The sequence below is a fragment of the Colletes latitarsis genome, chromosome 10, assembly GCF_051014445.1.
Source record: "Colletes latitarsis isolate SP2378_abdomen chromosome 10, iyColLati1, whole genome shotgun sequence".
Lineage (NCBI taxonomy): Eukaryota > Metazoa > Arthropoda > Insecta > Hymenoptera > Colletidae > Colletes > Colletes latitarsis.
The window spans coordinates 29,775,108-29,793,444 of record NC_135143.1 but is presented as its reverse complement, the minus strand read 5'-3'; the positions used below and the strand labels follow the sequence as shown (position 1 = coordinate 29,793,444).

Here is an 18,337-nt window from a genome sequence, read left to right as displayed (position 1 = left end):
GAAAGTGGGTAGGATTTCGGGAGTATGTGTAATGACCAAAAATGATTGTGATTGACCCCCGCAACCGAAAATAATTTTTTCAGAACGATTTGAAACTTTTGAATTTAATTGTTAATAACTTTTTAAGGAAGCCTCCATCAAGAAATTGGTATTCTTGATGTTGGCCTTATTTTGGCCTCTAGAATCCCCCATTAAAATTTTTCCCAGGGGTGGCCGAACACCCTGTATATTTGTTTTAGCTTTCGTTGTACATACGATAGAAATAAGGGTTTTATTCTTTTCTCTCGATCGACACCAAAAGAATTACGGTGAAATTTTGTAATTTCAATGCTTCTTGTAATGTTCATAGATATTACTATTCGACGAATAAAATTTTGTTTAACGTTTACAATTGTTCTCGTCGGTGTTTGCTTGCGCAAGCGGGCATGTGTCTGTCGAAAGCAAGCAGTCACAGTCACCGGGCTCGCATATCTCTTCGTAATGTCCAGGTGCGGGATAACTAGCTTGATAAATAGTATCGGTGCACATAGGATCCGTGGGTGGTTGGTATTTGCTTTTAGATGCCCATGGAATACTTTCCTTGGGAGTCGGGGCCCACGGTTGATACGATAACTTGCTCACGCTCTCGCAATCAATTTTATGAGGTAATCTGTAACACGTAATCGAAAGGCGAATAATAAAGTTCGAACGAAAAAATGTCATCGTACATTTTTAATGTATTTCTTTTAAACGAACGATCTCCGTTCCGTTTGCCCTGTTCCCATCGTCCCTCCGCGAGAAGAGGCGCAGCGTGTTTACATCCCCACTCTTGTTGCAGTCCGCTGACTCACAGACATTGGTTGAAATCGGTGACGAAGATCGGCGACAGCCAATCAGCGGGCTGCAGCAAGAGTGGGGACGTAAACACGCTGTGCCTTCTTCTCGTGGAAGGACGATACGTATTTCTGGCGCGTTCTAATATTCCCGCTTTTTTACCTAGTATACCGGGCAACAGGCTTGAAACTTTCAGCGCATTTTATTGGTCCGGGTTTGACGTAAGACAATCTCGTTGTAGTTCTGTCTTCCATTGGTGCCTCGGCGCTTCGTAGATTATTGCACGGGACGACAAGATCGGGCCTCATGGACGCTTTCGGGGCGAAGTCGGAGCGATTTGTCGTCTCCGATTGCATCGGGCCGTCTCCTATCATGCATCTGCGTCGCGGCAATATCGGAGAACGTTTCTCACTTTGAACTGGTTGATAACTCAACTACAAGAGAATCTCGCAGATTAAGTACAATGTTGCCAAATCGTACGGCCGATGTTCCAAGTATAGCCGGCAAAAGAAATACAGGGAATCCTTCGTGAACCGTCTTTATCTTATACAGGGTATTCGGTCATCCGTGGGAAAAATTTCAATGGGAGATTCTGGAGGCCAAAATAAGACGAAAATCAAGAATATCAATTTCTCGACTGAGGCTTCGTTAAAAAGTTATTAACAATTAAATTCAAACATTTCAAATCGTTCTGGAAAAATTATTTTCGGTTGTAGGGGTCAATTACAATCATTTTTGGTCATTCACATACCCCCGAAATCCTACCCACTTTCTAGAAAAAAATTCGAGGTGTGAAATTTTTCGACGGAAAAAAAAATTTTCAAATCATTCTAAAAAAATTATATTCAATTACAGGGGTCAATTGCAAGCATTTTTGGTCATTACACATACCCCCGAAATCCAACCCACTTTCTAGAAAAAAATTCAGTACGAGTAGAACTTTACACGTTAATAACTTTTTGACGAAGCCTTCATCAATAAATTGGTATTCTTGATTTTCGTCTTATTTTGGCCTCTAGAATCCCCCATTAAAATTTTTTCTAGGGGTAGCCGGACACACTGTATAAATCAAAAATTCGATTTACGAGTTCATCTACTATTTCTTCCACCGACTACGCATATGTACTTTGCTCGTCGTGTCTCCCGATATTCTGCCATCTGGTTTCGATATACTATTGCAAGGAATAAAAGGTTCAACGCGGTCGAGGTTGCACGACTCCAAATAGCTTTCTTTGTAAATAGTTTTCCCGGCGAATTCACCGCCACAGGGAAGTATATTGGTCGCGGTCGGCTTGATAGGCTTCTCCGTGCACGATTCTTCGGTTTTCAAATAACTTTCCGAGTACGTGGTCCTTCCGCACATCGAGACATCTGGTGGCCTTTAAATATTTCCGTTAGAGCGTCGTCGAGAGGGACCTATAAAACACGAATCGCTTAATTCCGCCCAAATACCTGTACGTCGGCTTCAGCTGCCACGGGCATATCTCTTTCTCTTGAAAGTCAACAGGTTGATAGCTCAACTTTTGAGTAGTGTCGTGAAGTATCGGTTCGCTGGGTGGACAGTAAGCTCTTAGCGGCTTGAAGTTCATCGTCGGCTCTGTAGGACCTGGATCCACGTAAGAAAGTTTTGCAGTCGTACTGCCATCCAATTTACCACCGCTTAAACGTATGTGCCCGCAAGGCACTATCACTTCCGGTCTGTCTATGTGTTTGCGCGCGAAATCTCGTCGAACGGTAGTGACGCACTCCATGCGACCTGATCCGATCATCGGTCTGGTTTGAAAGAAAGAAAAATTTGTTTCTCGCTTGTAATTTTGAAATACAGGGTGTTCGGGCAACACTGGGAAAAATTTTAATGGGAAATTCTAGAGGCCAAAATAAGACGAAAATCAAGAATACCAACTTGTCGATGGAGGCTTCGTTAAAAAGTTATTAACGTTTGAAGTTCCACTCGTACTGAATTTTTTTCTCGAAAATGCGCAGGATTTCGGGGGTATGTCTATTCACCAAAAATGATTGTAATTGACCCCCGCTATCGAATATAATTTTTCTAGAACGATTTGGAATTTTTTAATTTTGTCGAAAAATTCGTCCACCTATTCGAATTTTTTTCTCGTAAATGGTTAGGAATTCGAGGGTATGTCTATTGACCAAAAATGATTGTAATTGACCCCCGCTACCGAATATAATTTTTTTAGAACGATTTGGAATTTTTTAATTTTGTCGAAAAATTCGTCCACCTATTCGAATTTTTTTCTTGAAAACGCGTAGGATTTCGGAGGTATGTCTAATGACCAAAAATGATTGTAATTGACCCCCGCTACCGAAAATAATTTTTCTAGAACGATTTGGAATTTTTTAATTTTGTCAAAAAATTTGTCCACCTATTCGAATTTTTTTCTTGAAAACGCGCAGGATTTCGGGGGTATGTCTAATGACCAAAAATGATTGTAATTGACCCCCGCTACCGAAAATAATTTTTCTAGAACGATTTGGAATTTTTTAATTTTGTCGAAAAATTTGTCCACCTATTCGAATTTTTTTCTTGAAAACGCGCAGGATTTCGGGGGTATGTCTAATGACCAAAAATGATTGTAAATAACCCCCGCTACCGAATATAATTTTTTTAGAACGATTTGGAATTTTTTAATTTTGTCGAAAAATTTGTCTACCTATTCCAATTTTTTTCTTGATAATGCGTAGGATTTCGAGGGTATGTCTATTCACCAAAAATGATTGTAATTGACCCCCGCTACCGAATATAATTTTTCTAGAACGATTTGGAATTTTTTAATTTTGTCGAAAAATTCGTCCACCTATTCGAATTTTTTTCTTGAAAACGCGCAGGATTTCAGGGGTATGTGTAATGACCAAAAATGATTGTAATTGATCCCCACGACCAAAAATAATTTTTCCAGAAGGTTAATAAATTGATATTCTTGACATTCGTCTTATTTTGGCCTCTACTATCTCCCATTAAAATTTTTCCCAGGGTTGGCCCGAGACACTGTATAATATTCGTTACCTTTGTCTGGGTAAAATCGGTTTTACTTTAGGGATATGTCCGACAGGCTTGTAACTTAATTTGTTCGTAGTCTCGTTGGAAAATTTTCCGTCTGGTTTAGCGAGAGCAGGAATTGGTCGGATGGGTTGAGATCGAGTGTAACACATTTTCCCATGGTCTACGTTCAAGTACGACAAGTGGTACGTTGTATTAGCTTCGAGAACCTTCGACGGCGGACAATACGTTCTTTCCGGTGCGAATGATTTTACTCGTAATGGTTGCACGTATCTCTTCGTGCACTATATGTACAGTACAAATATAAATAATATAATCAAATAAAGAAATCATAATGTAAATAAGAACAGATCGTTACTCTAACGTTACATGGACATTCTAACGGTTTATAACGTGGCAACTGCCTCTCATTCGCGTTGATCTCCACCACTTCCATTTTACTATTTTTTTTTTAAATTAAATAGTATAAATACGCGCTTCCCGTCGACAAGTTTAAATACAAAATGTTTCACAATATAAAATATAACGATACAAAACGACGATAACTGCTACTTGGAACTGTCAACTTTCGTGTTACATATTGCGACTTCGATGAAACGTGAAATTTAACGATAACATATCTTCGAAGTTAGTTTTAAGTCAATGTTATTTAAACAAAAACAAAGTACAGGGCATGATAAAATCGATTACACGGATGATCGATTGTACATTAAAATATCGCGTTATCGCGTATCGTAAAATAAAAAAAGATTTAATTTCATAAATTGAGATCTTCGACGACTATGATATAAATTTTTCGTCTTAGCCACTAATAGAAAATTTATTTTCTCATCAGTCGTGGTTAAAAATATAATATGATTCCGTAGAATGTTTATTTTAAACAATAAGAATATGGCCTTTAAGTATCAGATTACAGTTCATTTTTTATGTTTCTCATGTGTTCATGTTTCTTCCAGACATCTGAAAATATGTAAATTAATGTGCTCGATCCGTAAACATGAATCAGCAGAACATGTTGATAATACGGAAGACGCAAAAAACATACAATATGAATATATACTCGCGCTTCGTTAAGGGGAGGTATTTTTTTTATGCGTAGACATAAAACGTTGCTTATATTTGTTTGTCACTTTTCTTACTTTCTTCTTTCACACGAAGCATATCGAAAAAAAAATTTTCTTTAACGTTATATATATTTACTGTGTACAATATACTATATTCAAATTAAAAGGAAACATTTTTAGATATGTGATAAATTAAACATAATCGTCGGGTAAATCTACGGAGAATAGATCAAGAACTTGTGTTCAAAAAGAGATAGTAATGTGAAATAAAATTAAGACGAAAAAAAAAAACTAATAAATTGATGCTTTTGCGATACTCTGTATAGTTTTTTCAGTCGACACACAGGATTGACGTCGTTTCAAACATACGAAAAACACTTGTTCAGCACCAAGAGAAAAAAGGACTTTTATTCTGGAAGCGCTGTGTAAACGTATCAGAAAATGAGAATAGTCTTGGTGCTCCGTTTCCTTTGGCCCTGCAAAATAGTGGTAAGATCGCATGTTTACACTCGATTGCCTGCGCTCGTATAATTTATAGATAATATAAATGAATAAATAAATACTTTTCAACGATCACAGCAGGCATCTGAACCAATTGCACGGGGCTCTTGGCATCCTTTAAAGCTTGCTGCAAGTTTAAAATCTGACCACGCATAACGCTCATTTGTTTATCAAAGTGGTGACGATCGAAACCTTTATCTTGCTACAAAAATAATTTCGCTTTATCACCGATCCGTTACCGAGAAGCATCGATATACGGTTGAACTGCTGCAAGCGACTTACTTTAAATAATTGATACAAGTCGTCGCAAAGGTCTTGTACAAAATTTTGATCCGAGAGCTGCGGTAATACAAGCTCTCGCGTTATTTCGCTAAATGGTTGCTTCGCTTGGCTCAACCATGCCCAATGATATGGATAGGCTCGCCAAGAGTCGGGATGTTTAAACGGAAATGCCAAACCATTATCTATTGCGGCAATCTTTACCTCGCCCTGATCCGATTCGTTTTTCCCCGCAGTGTTATCGTATTTAATTAGCCAATTGTCATTACCTTCAAAATAACAGGAATGCGTTTACTAATTACGATTTCATACAGAATTTCCAACATCTCTATAAATCATTGACTACCTCTGTCCGTATTTCTAATAATATAATCCAAAATCACTAAGCGCTCGAACTGAAGTTGAAATTCCCTACTAAGACGCGGCGACAGAGACTCGTTCTCCCATCGTCTTAACCAATAATCAGCGTCTTTGTAGCCGTCTACAAACACTTGGAAAGAACCAATTTTTGGTGGTAAACTGATACGATTGAAATGCGAACCCACTGTCGGGAACTGATCCATAATGGCTTGTTTCATGCGAGCCTTTTGACGGTCTAAGCGTGGATAGTTAAATGTTTTACTGACAAGTTTAACTACTCTAGTATTTGGAACTATGCCGAGACCTAACTTGCGGTCGACTAAACTTGCACCAGCCTCGCTGAGGTATCCTTGATTTGGTATTAAGCAACTTCTCCCGAAGCAACAAGGACAACAGAGCTTGTGCATCCATTTTGTCCACTTTGGATTCAACCTTCCGTATGGTTCTTCATCTTTTGGTTTAAATACACCTATTACTTTCTACAAAATAAGAAAACGATCAGCTATTATCAAACAACGATAACAGGCTGTTTTTTTTCTCCAAATATGACATTTAGATATTCCAAAATATAATACGTTTAAAATTAAAAAAAAAAGAACATTATACCTTACCCCTGTGGGATTTTTTACAAAGTAACTTCCGCTCGATCCTTGATATATTCTTTCAGGATAAATTCCATTATCTATCGCGCATTCGGCTTGCCATACTAATTCAGATAATTGTGGATCGTCTAAAAGATACAAAAAATATAAACAAACCTTACGAAATTAGCGCTGAAATCTGAGCATATTTATGAATCGTTACGACATACCAGGGAAACGATTGAAAGTAACATCTAATTCCAACCGACCAAGGAGAGGCTGGCTCTCCCGGTCAATTCCAGGGGAATCAATGGTTAGAGGTTGTTCGTTGCTCAGGTTTGGAACAAACTCAACGTCCGGTATCAGTTCTGAGCAGTCGTTATTCACTGGCAAACAATTTTTAGATGCAATAGAGAGATCAACTAGTGCATCAGTTTCCACCAGAGCAGAAGTGTTAGTGTTATTCTGGCTATGATATTCTCTATAAGGCACATGTAATTGCCGCTGTTCGGAGTCGCTCATCACAACTGAATCTGCTAGTTGATCAGCAGATTCTTTTACTTAACCGATATCGTTCACAACAGTAGTTCTATCTACTTCCCCACATTCCTGTACCACCTGTCAATGACGCACGCAATCAAGTCCGTGTATTTGAAGTGTTTTCATTATTACAAACTTTGATATAATCATTCCGTCATTAAAACAGACGTTCTTGTCATTTATCGCGATTCCATTAATTCGTGATAGTAGTCATCGAATAAAGAAACGTTTATCCAACAATTAGAGACACTGTTTAACCAAATAACCGAACTACGATTCGTCATTCCAGCAGACGATATTAACTGGTGCTGATAGGATTAACGCCATACTTAATTTTTACTATACCGTTTCATACGCTTATATGTATATGGACTAACAAGTTTCCTTTTATGCAATGAGCACATGTTAAATTATATACGTGTATTTACTTTTATTATTTTCAATAAATATATTCATAAAGTGCACGCCAATAAGATGGCGTAAAGATAATACATTTTATTGAAATTCAAAATTTTCGAAAGTACATAACGTTACATTTATTAAAAAGACTCGTTTATCCCTGCTTCTACAGGGAATTCGTAATTATTTATAAAATTATATAAGCATAATTTATATTTTTCGTAGAAATTTTGCACGAACATGGTCTAACCAATCAGCGTAAAGAACGTATGTACTATCGAATCGTGAATATGATAACGAAATAATGAAGTAGATAATGTTGTAGTACAATCATCTTTATTATTAGCCGTGCTAAATGTAAATCTAGCAACAACGCTACAGGCCGGTCGTATGTTAATCACAACCTAAGCTAGTAAAGCGCACCGTAACTATGAATTCAGACGACGCTTATTTTAAACAAGACGCATCTACGAATCAAACAAAAATAAGATGTTCTTAAGAAAAATCTTAAGAACAGACAGAGATGCTAGAAATGCACCGAAGTGCTCCCTCACACTATGTCAGATCATGCGTACGTGAGTTCGTGGAGTTTCGGAAACTCGACAAAGGCAAAATGACGCATGCCCTCTTTCTCGATTCTCCGAAGTTGCCCGAAGTAATTTCGGACCGCCTCGTCGGAGTCGAGAGAGAAAGGCTCACACTTCCCTTCTCGCTCTTGGACAACTAATAATATCCGACCTCCCGTCAACAGGTCTCCACTGGCCTCTGCTGACCGCTGCTGACCACTCCTGGAATTTCTGACAACGTATAACGATTACGACTGGCTACTGTTAGCCTCTCCCAGCCTCTGCTGACCGCTGCTGACCACTCCTGTTGCTTCTGACAACGTATAACGATTATGACTGGCTACTGTTAGCCTCTCCCAGCCTCTGCTGGCCTCTGCTGACCACCGCTTATATTTCTGACAACGTATAACGATTACTACTGACTTCTGCCTGCCTCCGCTGGCCTCTGCTGACCGCTGCTGACCACTCCTGTTACTTCTGGCAACGTATAACGATTACAACTTGCTACTGCTTGCCCCTGCTAGTCTCTGCATGCCTCTGCATCCCTCTGCTGACCTCTGCTGGCCCCTGCTGACCACGCTGACCTTTGTTAACAACTTCTAACATGATGTACATGTATTAAAACTTTGTATAATGTAAATCTATGACAATAAATGATATAATTTCAAAGAATTCTATGTGTTCTCATCACTTTTACCTTTCTTTTCCTCTCCCCATTATTCCCTTAGTTATAAGAAACCGTTTCTCTACTTAAAACTGGAATTCCAAAGTGCCCGGAGCGTTTTTTGAAATGCCGGTGACCTTGACCCACTTTCGAAACTGGGTCAAGGCCAAATCCTGATTCCCAAAGCGCCCGGAATTTTTCTAAGATTCGATGACCTTGACCTACTTTCGAAACTGGGTCAAGGCCATTCGGATTCTCGAAGCGGCCGGAAGATTTTTGAAATTTCGAATGGCCTTGACCCACTTTCGAAATTGGGTCAAGGCCATTCGGATTCTCGAAGCGGCCGAAAATTTTCTAAAGTTCGGATGGCCTTGACCCACTTTCGAAATTGGGTCAAGGCCATTTGGATTTTCGAAGCGGCCGGAATTTTTCTAAGATTCGAATGGCCTTGACCCACTTTCGAAACTGGGCCAAGGTCAAGGTCAAATTCGGATTTCCAAAGTTCCCGGAACATTTCTAAAATGCTGGTGAACTTGCGAAGAAGATGGTACGCATTTTATAGGTAAGAGAATGATTTGGAGAGGAAAAGGACGGTAAAAAATGATAAGAACACATTGAATACTTTGAAATTATATCATTTATTGTCATAGATTTACATTATGCAAAACTTTAATACATATAAACATATTATATTATATTATATCATGTTAGAAGTTGTCAGCAACGGTCAGCAGTGGTCAGCGATGGTCAGCTGACGTCGGGAGATGTTGGCAGAGGCCAGCTTAGGTCGGGAGATGTTGGCAGAGGTCAGCAGAGGGTGGCAGTAGCCAGTAGTAATCGTTGTACGTTGCCAGAAATATAAACGGTGGTCAGCAGTGGTCAGCAGAGGCCAACTTAGGCCAGGGGACGCTGGCAGAGGTTAACAGAGGAAGGCAGGAGTCGTAGTAATCGTTGTACGTTGCCAGAAATATAAGCAGTGGTCAGCAGAGGCCAGCAGTGGCAAGCAGAGATCACCAGGGGCAAATAGTAGCAAGTAGTAAGCGTTATATGTTGTCGGAAGCATCAGAGGTGGTCAGCAGCGGTCAGCAGAGACGAGCAGAGGCATGCAGTGACAAGCAGAGATCAGCAGGGGCGAACAGTAGCATGTAGTAATTGTTATACGATGTCAGAAGCATCAGGGGTGGTCAGCAGTGTTGAGCAGAGGCCAGCAAAGGCATTCACAGGCAAGCAGAAACCTGCAAAGGCAAGCAGAGACTTGTAGGGGCATGCAGTAGTAAGTATTAATCGTTATAGATTATCAGAAATACCTGCAGTGGTCAGTAGCGTTCGGCAGAGGCCAGGAAAGTTCAGCAGAGACAAGCACACGTTGACAGAGATCAGCAAAGACCAACAAAGGTTAGCAGAAGTCAGTAGTAATCGTTATAGGTTGTCAGAAATATAAGCGATGGTCAGCAAAGTCCAGCAGAGGCAAGCAGTAATCAGGAGCAGTCAGGAACAGTCGCTGTATGGTGTGAAAAGTTGTCGGGAGTTCTGTACTTTTGTCAGCACTGGTCATCAGAGGTCATCAGAGGCAAATAGAAACCAGGAATAATTTGCAGAGTTCAGTAATGAAGTAATCTAGGAAAGGCAAGTAAAAATACCTGGGCAGTCGAGATTCCGAATCGTATGCCGTTGACGTGAGGTCGGATTTCAGTTGTTCAAGAGCGAGAAGGCAAATGTAAGCCTTTCTCTCTCGAGTCCCACGAGGCGGTCCGAAATTACTTCGGGCAGCTTCGGAATAATCGAGAAAGAGGGTATGTGTCAGTTTGCCTTTGTCGACTTTCCGAAACTCTACGAGCTCACGTACGCGTGAGTAGGGCACCGGGTGCTGAATCTGGCATCTCTGGTGCCTAGAGACAAATCTCCTAGAGCACCCCGGCCTCCATCTTGACGGTTGCCATCGGCGCCCACTGCACCATCTGCGGTAGTAACTAGAGAGTTACTTTATGCTCCCTACACACTATATCAGAAGTTTCTACTTTCTACTTAAGATGTTTGGAGTAGGGAATCCCTACTAGGGATGCAATCGGTCCACCTGTCCTTCTTTCACTATAGGTAAGTGCATCCCGATTTCTAATTGGTGGAATACGTATTGTTCCAATCAAATCACGCACGCATGTAAAGATACTCTTCCATCAGCTGAATTCTTGACCAATGTTTTCGGACCAAGCAATAAAAGCAATCATGTTCGCAGCAACGGTTAGGAAAAACATGAATTATGACAGCTGAAGTTTCTTCGATTTTAGGTTATACTTCATGATTTTAATTTTTCTTTTCGTGAATGTCATCGGGTACCATAATCGTGAGTTTGTTACGAGTCAACAAACTTCATCGACACCAATGGCTTTCACTGGAAAACACGAAATAGGGTCAGGTTGATCCCTGAGAAGTGGAATTTGGACTTTGCGAGATGGACCAAGAGACGTCAGCGTTGTGCTTAAAAGATGAAACGTTTTCAGAACATCTCGATCAAGTTGACTCCAACGTAGTGCCAGATGTTTCGCTTACGGAAGGTACGAGTTAAATGTTTCATTAATTCGAACGTATCGAAATGTTTGAAAAGTCGTTCAATAGAAACGACCAGAATTACAGTTAAACATTGTTAAATCTACAAAAAACATTTTTACTATTGCTCATTTTTTCGTCGATATTTTTTAGTTACCGATCCCCTGATTCAACGTGGCACGAAAATTAGCAACGATGTGACTTTCATTCAGGAGGAACCGAAACCAGTCGCTCAAACTGAAACAGATTCAGTATTATTGAACAACGATGAGAAAAACAAATCTCATTCTTCGATGGAAAGAAACAGTATTATTTTGTCTATTAAAAGTTCTACTTCTTTAAACGATTTATCGGATGGCTGTTTAAAATATCAAGTATCATCTAATGATGCAGACATTCCGCGAGGAAAGTCTTTTTGCAAATCATCTTCCTATGACGATGTCAGATTACATTCATCCGTGTCATCCGATTCGTTCTTGTGCACGCAGTTAGATAATGTTTCTAACAGTATTAGACAATCTATAGCATTGGACGGGGAAAAGGAATTAAAAGCAGCATATAACGACGACGAAGAGACGCTTTTCAGTACTAAATTATACATGGACGCTCATCGAGAAAAATCGTCGGAGAAAAGTGTCGTCGAAGAGCAGCGTAAAAATTGCGAAGTTCAAACTGTTGTCAGATCGGTGGAAAATGTACAGAATTCTAATGTAAATGAAAAATCGATGGAAACTGACGACCCGGTAAATGCCTCGAAAAATGTAACAAAGCACGAAAGAGTTTGCAACAACGAAGAACAAAAATTTCAATCTATTGGAAATACCAAGTCGCAGAGCAATGCAATGGTTCGACCAACTTTGGCCGAGGACAGCAAACTGGTTAAAATTCCACTGCCAACAAATCCAATTAATATAATGCAGTCCAATGCTCAGTTTTTGAACAAGAGTCGAAACTTCTTAAATTTCATTACGGAAAAATCGACGAATATAATGGAGAAGGCATTGTTGCCGCAACACTTAACTGTAAAATATAATTCAATGATGAAATCTATAGATAATTATAATGAAAAAAGATACGCGGAAGAATCTTGTAGCGCGAAATCTCCTTCGAGAGAACTGTCGTTGCGTACGGAATCAGACTTAATGGAAAAGAGAAACGAAAGGGACGAATGTACGAGGGAGTGTGAAAATAGAACTACTTTTGCAGCGAATACAAACGGGGAAATATGCATTGATGCTGAGAAAAACGATCAGAGCAACGATAATATTGCTGATCATGTAGAAAGTAACTCAATGCAAGTTGAAACCCATTCTATTGTTGGCAACAGTAATCGAGGAAACGATACTGAACCCTGTACGGAAGTAAACGGGAACTGTACGGATATCGATTCCGTGATATTGCATTTGGAGGGTAATAATAACTCTTCCGAAAATTTTAAACAGACTTTGCTAGAACACCCGGCGTATCTCACTTTATTAAAAGATTACGCGGAATTGAAAGCGAAATGTTTGAAGTTTCAAGAGAAAGTTGAGTACACGGAAGAAAGAAATCGAGCGTTAGAGGCAGAAAATAAGGGGGAGATCTATTCCTTGCAAATTGAAACGTTGGAGAAAACAATAAATAGGCTTACGTTTGAATTGAACGCGTCGTTGGCAGCGCAGGAAACGCTTAAAAGAGAATATAATGCCGCTAACAAAGAAAGAGAAAGCATGGTAATGAAATATGCAGTTAGCGAAAAGCAATTGATAGATACTCAAAGGTATCCTGAAATTTGGCATGGGGATATGTACACTGCTATTAATAAATATTTGGACATTTGGTCGAGACGTTGTTAATCTTTGGATTATTGTAATTACGGGAAAGGAAGCGTGCGGTAATCTTCTTGGGTTTATTTAAGTGAAAGGTTCAGCCTTTGAAATAATTCCAAGAAGATTATCGTACGACTTTGTACAGCAGTGTACATAAGTATATTTAACAATTAAGAATATCCTAATTTTAATCTTGTACTGCATGGTGATTAGGGCAAGGGAATATGCAGAGCGCAGAGCAAAAGAAAGTGGAAAACAACAGGAATTGCTTCAGAACAAACTGCGAGAAATGCAAACAGAACGAACAAGGATATGTCACATTTTGGACGGGAAATGTCGCGAAGTGACTGAACATCAGAAGGAGGTCGAAAGATTGAAAGAAGATGTAAATATGAGGGACATCAAGTTGAAATGGACTCAGAATAAACTTAAAACAGAAATGGACTTACAAAAGGATACTCAACAAAAATTGGACAAGGCGACGGTAATGATACTTGAATAAAAATATTTTCTCTGGCCAAGGATTTGTTCAAAACTTACTTTATCTTGTTTTTTAGACCAGAATCAGCGAGATGAAGGAGGAGTGCGATCAGATACGCAAAGAGACGCAGGAATCGATGCGTCAGTTCCAGCAATCGGAGGAAAACAAAGCCTTTACGTTGGACAAACAATTGAAAGAGCAACAGGCACGTCTGATATTAGAAAAACACGTTACGGAAGATAAAGAAATGTTAAGGCTACAATTGCAAAAGGAAGTAGAGACGTTGAAGAATAGACAGCAAGTGTTGATCGAAGAAAACAATACACTTACTCTAAAGATACAGGATGCTGAAAAAAGTCGTTCGAATTACGAAAGCAATTTGAATAATTTGAAAATCGTGGCGGACCAGTATCAGAAAGAAACGAAAGAATTGCTCGGTAAAGTGTCCGAGTTGGAAGCGTTAAAAGTGCAGTTACGGCAGTAAGTATCAGGTATTATCTTGTAAGTTACAAGATCGCGATTTCGTGTTTCATTGCTTTGTCTTGTTTCGTTCAGTAAGGACCAATGCTTGGAATCGACGGAAGCGGAAATAAGCAAGTTGCGCGCGGCCAACGAGGAATTGCAAAGCGACATGTCCGCGTGTCGCAAGAAGGAAGCCGACATGTTGGATTTCACGCAGAAGTTGACGGACAAGAATGTACGACTTCAGTCGGAATTTACAGCCATCGAAGCTAAGGTGAAACGTTTGGAAGAAGAGCACGGACCGCTGCACGAACGCATAAGTTGTTTGATCAACAAAATTAAGAAGCTGGAGGAGAGTCTTGCAAAGGAACAGAAAATAAGGAGCGAGGAATGCGAGATCCTGGCTAAGCATCTCGCCGAGCAGACGCAAGTGGCGCAAAAACTTGCTCAGAAATTGGAGGATAGTCAGGGCGAGAATGCTGTGCTGAAAAGGAAACAGCAAATAAGCATGAAGGAGATGACGCGGGAACTGCAACAGTGCAGAAAGAAACTGGAAGCTTTCGAGACATCGTCGCCTTATAATTCGCTTGGCGTCGCGTCCAGAACTGGATCAAGTATATCACTTAATACAGGTTTTTTAAAGCATAATTATTTTCTCGCTTATTACTATTCAATTTAAATTTCAGTTCTTTTAATACATTTTTTTGTTTTGATTTTTTTTTTATTTATACTTAGCATATTTTTTCCAGGAGATACTTTAAATGGTGCCTTATCCGATAATAGTATCAACGGTGACCAAAGCGTCCAATCTATGGAACCTAGTAAACAAACTTTAATAGACCGTATTATAAAGTTGCAAGAGGATAACGCTAAGAAAGCAGAAAAGCTAGATTTTTTTGAGGAACATTCCCGATCTCTGGTCGAAGAGTTGCAGAAGAAAACAAAGATTATACAAACGTACATTTTACACGAGAATTCTGGTGCCATGGGTAGTAACGAACGCGACAGATACAAGGTAAGTTTCAATTTTAAAATACGGAACGTCGTGCTGGTCGCGCCAAGTATTAAATATCATTAACGATACTATATTTTGCTTTCTATACGCACAAGCATATCAAAAGCAGAAGAAATGCAGTAAGTTTAGTAATAAAAGCTCAAGTCTTATCTCGCGAAGAATTAAATTAGCTCGTAAGTGAAATTTTAAGTTAATTGGCTGTCCGGTTCTAACGATTATTTAACCGCAGGCTGAATTAGCAAGACACGGAGGAATAATGGCCTCGGTTTACAACCAACGAGTTTCGGATGATAATATGACGTTGGAATTATCATTGGAAATAAATCAAAAGCTGCAAGCAGTACTTGAAGACGCGCTATTTAAGAATATTACTTTGAAGGTAAAGTTTCGATTTTCGATTTAGATTCATTTACGGGGAAGTTCTCGATAGTAACAGTCAAAGATAATACGAAGCTTTGAAGCATCGAACGATGAAAAATTATTGACGTTGTTCTTGCAGGATAACATCGATACTTTGGGCGAGGAAATAGCAAGGTTAACAATGCAAAGTCAACAAAGGAAAATTACAAATTGAAGAGTATGTTAGAACGATATACTTGTACTTACCATGTAAAAATAATGGGATAACACGCGTATGTATTAAAAATGCGAATATAGACGTATTATTTAAGAGATTTGTGGTACACAAGATACTAATATCAGTTTTAAAGTCGTATATCGAATACACGAAAGAAAGTACTAAATCGTCGCCTCGAGAAAGCTATATTTTATTTTAACGTCAATAAAACTATGTATATTTTTCATTTAATAATATTTAGGTATAATTTTATGCCTATCTCTATGTAGTTTATCGTTGTAAGCAAATAGTGTTTGCCACTGTATAACCTTGTGCCGAGAGCTTACGTTTAATTTGTTACACTTTCTCTTGTTCACAAACTGGCGAAGTGATTCAAGTACGAATGCTATGTTTTCTTTTTATACATTCTTTTACGTTGTTTATTTACATTTACGGCTTATACTTTTTATCGAAACTGTAAAATAGTATACAGATTATATTTCAGTGCCGAAAGAACAGGTCTATGGTATCTAGTCAAAAATTATGCTACTTAAAAGGAATAATTTGTTGAATTTGTTGTTTTATCAAAGAGTTAAATGTAACTACAAAATATATTTGCTACGCATCCAAAGTTTACAATAAACATACTTATTTTTTTATATTTAATTACCACCGTTTTTTTATTGTTTCAATGAGCAAATTTGCAGTTTAATTTCAAAGGAACATTCCATGCCATCTACATGTGAGAAATTTGTATGAAACAAAAAATTTCAAGTCATTGACGATATCGTATTAATTTCATGTACATACAGAATATACCAATATACCAGTATATACCAAAATGTATGAAATTGGAATCTGCGTATATCAACGCGTAATATAAACATTGTAAATCACTGTAAAGAAAAACAAAAATTTTATCCTAATATATAAAATACTGCAAAGGAATCTCTGGACTTCGCTAACTCGACGCAATCGTGAAAACAAAAAAAAAAGAAAACGTAAAGTAAACGTTCTCGTTTTATACGATCGATTGACAATTTTATTTTACTTACCGCATGGTGTCGTCCGTTTATGGCTAAACGATTCTCATCATTGCTCGATCATCGATAAAACGAAGTACGGAGAATACGAAGAACAAACGTAACGAAGAATACGCGACGCTTAAAGGCGAATTATTTTGTGCGATAATTTAAGTAATTGAAAAGATTTTAATGATATAGGTTTGTTCACACGTTTAATGACAACCTGTACTACATAATATAAAGTATTTGATTATAACAAGACAAAGCAGACCTCGTAACTCTGTGATCTATATCATTTTGTATTTTTGTTGTCAGGTAATTATGAAACTATTACACTTTTACTCCATCTAATAAGAGGAACACACCTATTATTCGCAATCGATCTCGAGTAATCGTGAGAAATATCGATTTCTCGCTATTTGCCATATATAAGACACATTATTCCACCGGACAATAATTTTGTTCTAAACGTTTTGTTCGTCGTTCTCTTCTTATTTCTCTTCACCCTGTATATACATATGCACATCACTTACAATCTTACAAAGCACGTGTACTACCGAAATTTACAATCGAGTGGGCAAATATTACGATTAAACTGCGATTTAGTCGAAAGTTAGGTATGTGTACTTTTTACGTATCTCCTGTGTGTACGTATGTGCCTGTGTACTTTGTACGTGTGCATGTATGTGTGTTGGTATGTGTATGTATATATATATATATATATATATATGTATATATACAGGGTGTTCGGCTACCCCTGGGAAAAATTTTAATGGAGGATTTTAGAGGCCAAAATAAGACGAAAATCAAGAATTATCAATTTGTTGATGGAGGCTTTGTTAAAAAGTTATTAACGTTCGAAGTTCTGTCAGTAATGAATTTTTTTCTCGAAACTGGTTAGGATTTCGAGGGTATGTCTATTCATGAAAAATGATTGTTATTGACCCCCGCAACCGACAATAATTTTTCCAAAACGATTGGAAATTTTTTTTTTCCGCCGAAAAGTTTCATCACCTATTCGAATTTTTTTCTCGAAACTGAGTAGAATTTCGAATATACGTCTATTCACCAAAAATGATTGTAATTAACCCTTGCAACCGAAAATAATTTTTTTAGTGTGATTTGAAAGTTTTTAATTTTGTTTAAAAATTTCAGTACTTTCTCGAATTTTTTTCTCGAAAGTGGGTAGGATTTCGGGGGTAGGTTTATTCACCAAAAATTATTGTAATTGACCCCCGTAACTGAAAATAATTTTTTTAGAACGATTTGAAAAATCTTTTTTTTGTCGAAAAATTTCACACCTCGAATTTTTTTCTAGAAAGTGGGTAGGATTTCGGGGGTATATATAATGACCAAAAATGATTGTAATTGACCCCCGCAACCGAAAACAATTTTTCCAGAACGATTTGAAATTTTTGAATTTAATTGTTAATAACTTTTTAACGAAGCCTTTATCAACAAATTGGTATTCTTGATTTTCGTCTTATTTTGGCCTCCAGAATCCCCCATTACAATTTTTCCCAGGGGTGGCCGTACACCCTGTATATAGTGTGGATATTGCTTTTTGTACATCGTATCATGGTATACACATGTACATGACTTACGTCCTAAGTTTCATTTCTTCCGAAAGGATCACCGATTGTTTCGCAATTAGGGCAAC

General features: G+C 38.3%; 3 protein-coding genes across 6 annotated transcripts; 1 reads left to right on the top strand and 2 right to left on the bottom strand.

Annotated features, from left to right (window-relative positions):
* Positions 1–371: 371 nt before the first annotated feature.
* LOC143346713 (uncharacterized) lies at positions 372–4,391 on the bottom strand. Its single transcript, XM_076775102.1, has 5 exons — positions 3,839–4,391; positions 2,266–2,586; positions 1,940–2,192; positions 976–1,247; positions 372–649 (listed from the first exon to the last, which is right to left on the bottom strand). Exons 1-5 carry the CDS (start codon positions 3,982–3,984, stop codon positions 379–381), a joined length of 1,263 nt encoding a protein of 420 aa, XP_076631217.1. The 5' UTR covers positions 3,985–4,391; the 3' UTR covers positions 372–378.
* A 282-nt stretch (positions 4,392–4,673) lies between these two features.
* Pi4kiialpha (phosphatidylinositol 4-kinase II alpha) lies at positions 4,674–7,492 on the bottom strand. 2 transcript variants are annotated; one of them, XR_013080497.1, is made up of 7 exons: positions 6,848–7,492; positions 6,648–6,766; positions 6,023–6,515; positions 5,680–5,945; positions 5,460–5,599; positions 4,878–5,372; positions 4,674–4,792 (listed from the first exon to the last, which is right to left on the bottom strand). XR_013080497.1 is itself a non-coding variant. In XM_076775101.1 (6 exons), exons 1-6 carry the CDS (start codon positions 7,137–7,139, stop codon positions 5,279–5,281), a joined length of 1,404 nt encoding a protein of 467 aa, XP_076631216.1. In that variant the 5' UTR covers positions 7,140–7,492; the 3' UTR covers positions 4,674–5,278. The 2 variants fall into 2 exon arrangements, 1 of the variants encoding a protein (XP_076631216.1); XM_076775101.1 differs by having other exon boundaries at positions 4,674–5,372.
* Positions 7,493–10,891: 3,399 nt separating this feature from the next.
* On the top strand, positions 10,892–16,646 carry Golgin104 (coiled-coil domain-containing protein 186). Of its 3 annotated transcripts, none has more exons than XM_076775088.1 (9): positions 10,892–11,338; positions 11,484–13,089; positions 13,352–13,622; positions 13,696–14,099; positions 14,175–14,695; positions 14,831–15,096; positions 15,192–15,215; positions 15,326–15,475; positions 15,596–16,646. In XM_076775088.1, the coding sequence occupies exons 1-9, from the start codon at positions 11,236–11,238 to the stop codon at positions 15,668–15,670; spliced, it is 3,420 nt and encodes a 1,139-aa protein (XP_076631203.1). In that variant the 5' UTR covers positions 10,892–11,235; the 3' UTR covers positions 15,671–16,646. The 3 variants fall into 3 exon arrangements, with proteins under 3 accessions (XP_076631203.1, XP_076631202.1, XP_076631204.1); XM_076775087.1 differs by having other exon boundaries at positions 10,893–11,338; positions 14,175–14,713; XM_076775089.1 differs by lacking the exon at positions 15,192–15,215 and having other exon boundaries at positions 10,894–11,338; positions 14,175–14,713; positions 15,596–16,645.
* The last annotated feature ends 1,691 nt before the right edge of the window (positions 16,647–18,337 follow it).

What these genes read in the sequence shown, in the direction of transcription:
- LOC143346713 (XM_076775102.1), bottom strand. Translation starts at nt 3,984, where the DNA reads ATGTGTTACACTCGATCTCAACCCATCCGACCAATTCCTGCTCTCGCT. An exon ending in CCGATTTTACCCAGACAAAG is followed by an intron (nt 2,587 to 3,838) that starts GTAACGAATATT and finishes CTTTCAAACCAG; the next exon opens with ACCGATGATCGGATCAGGTC. An exon ending in CGGGAGACACGACGAGCAAA is followed by an intron (nt 1,248 to 1,939) that starts GTACATATGCGT and finishes ATTCTCTTGTAG; the next exon opens with TTGAGTTATCAACCAGTTCA.
- Pi4kiialpha (XM_076775101.1), bottom strand. Translation starts at nt 7,139, where the DNA reads ATGAGCGACTCCGAACAGCGGCAATTACATGTGCCTTATAGAGAATAT. An exon ending in TATTAGAAATACGGACAGAG is followed by an intron (nt 5,946 to 6,022) that starts GTAGTCAATGAT and finishes GTTATTTTGAAG; the next exon opens with GTAATGACAATTGGCTAATT. An exon ending in ACTTGTATCAATTATTTAAA is followed by an intron (nt 5,600 to 5,679) that starts GTAAGTCGCTTG and finishes TTATTTTTGTAG; the next exon opens with CAAGATAAAGGTTTCGATCG.
- Golgin104 (XM_076775087.1), top strand. Translation starts at nt 11,236, where the DNA reads ATGGACCAAGAGACGTCAGCGTTGTGCTTAAAAGATGAAACGTTTTCA. An exon ending in CAATTGATAGATACTCAAAG is followed by an intron (nt 13,090 to 13,351) that starts GTATCCTGAAAT and finishes CATGGTGATTAG; the next exon opens with GGCAAGGGAATATGCAGAGC. An exon ending in TTAAAAGTGCAGTTACGGCA is followed by an intron (nt 14,100 to 14,174) that starts GTAAGTATCAGG and finishes TGTTTCGTTCAG; the next exon opens with TAAGGACCAATGCTTGGAAT.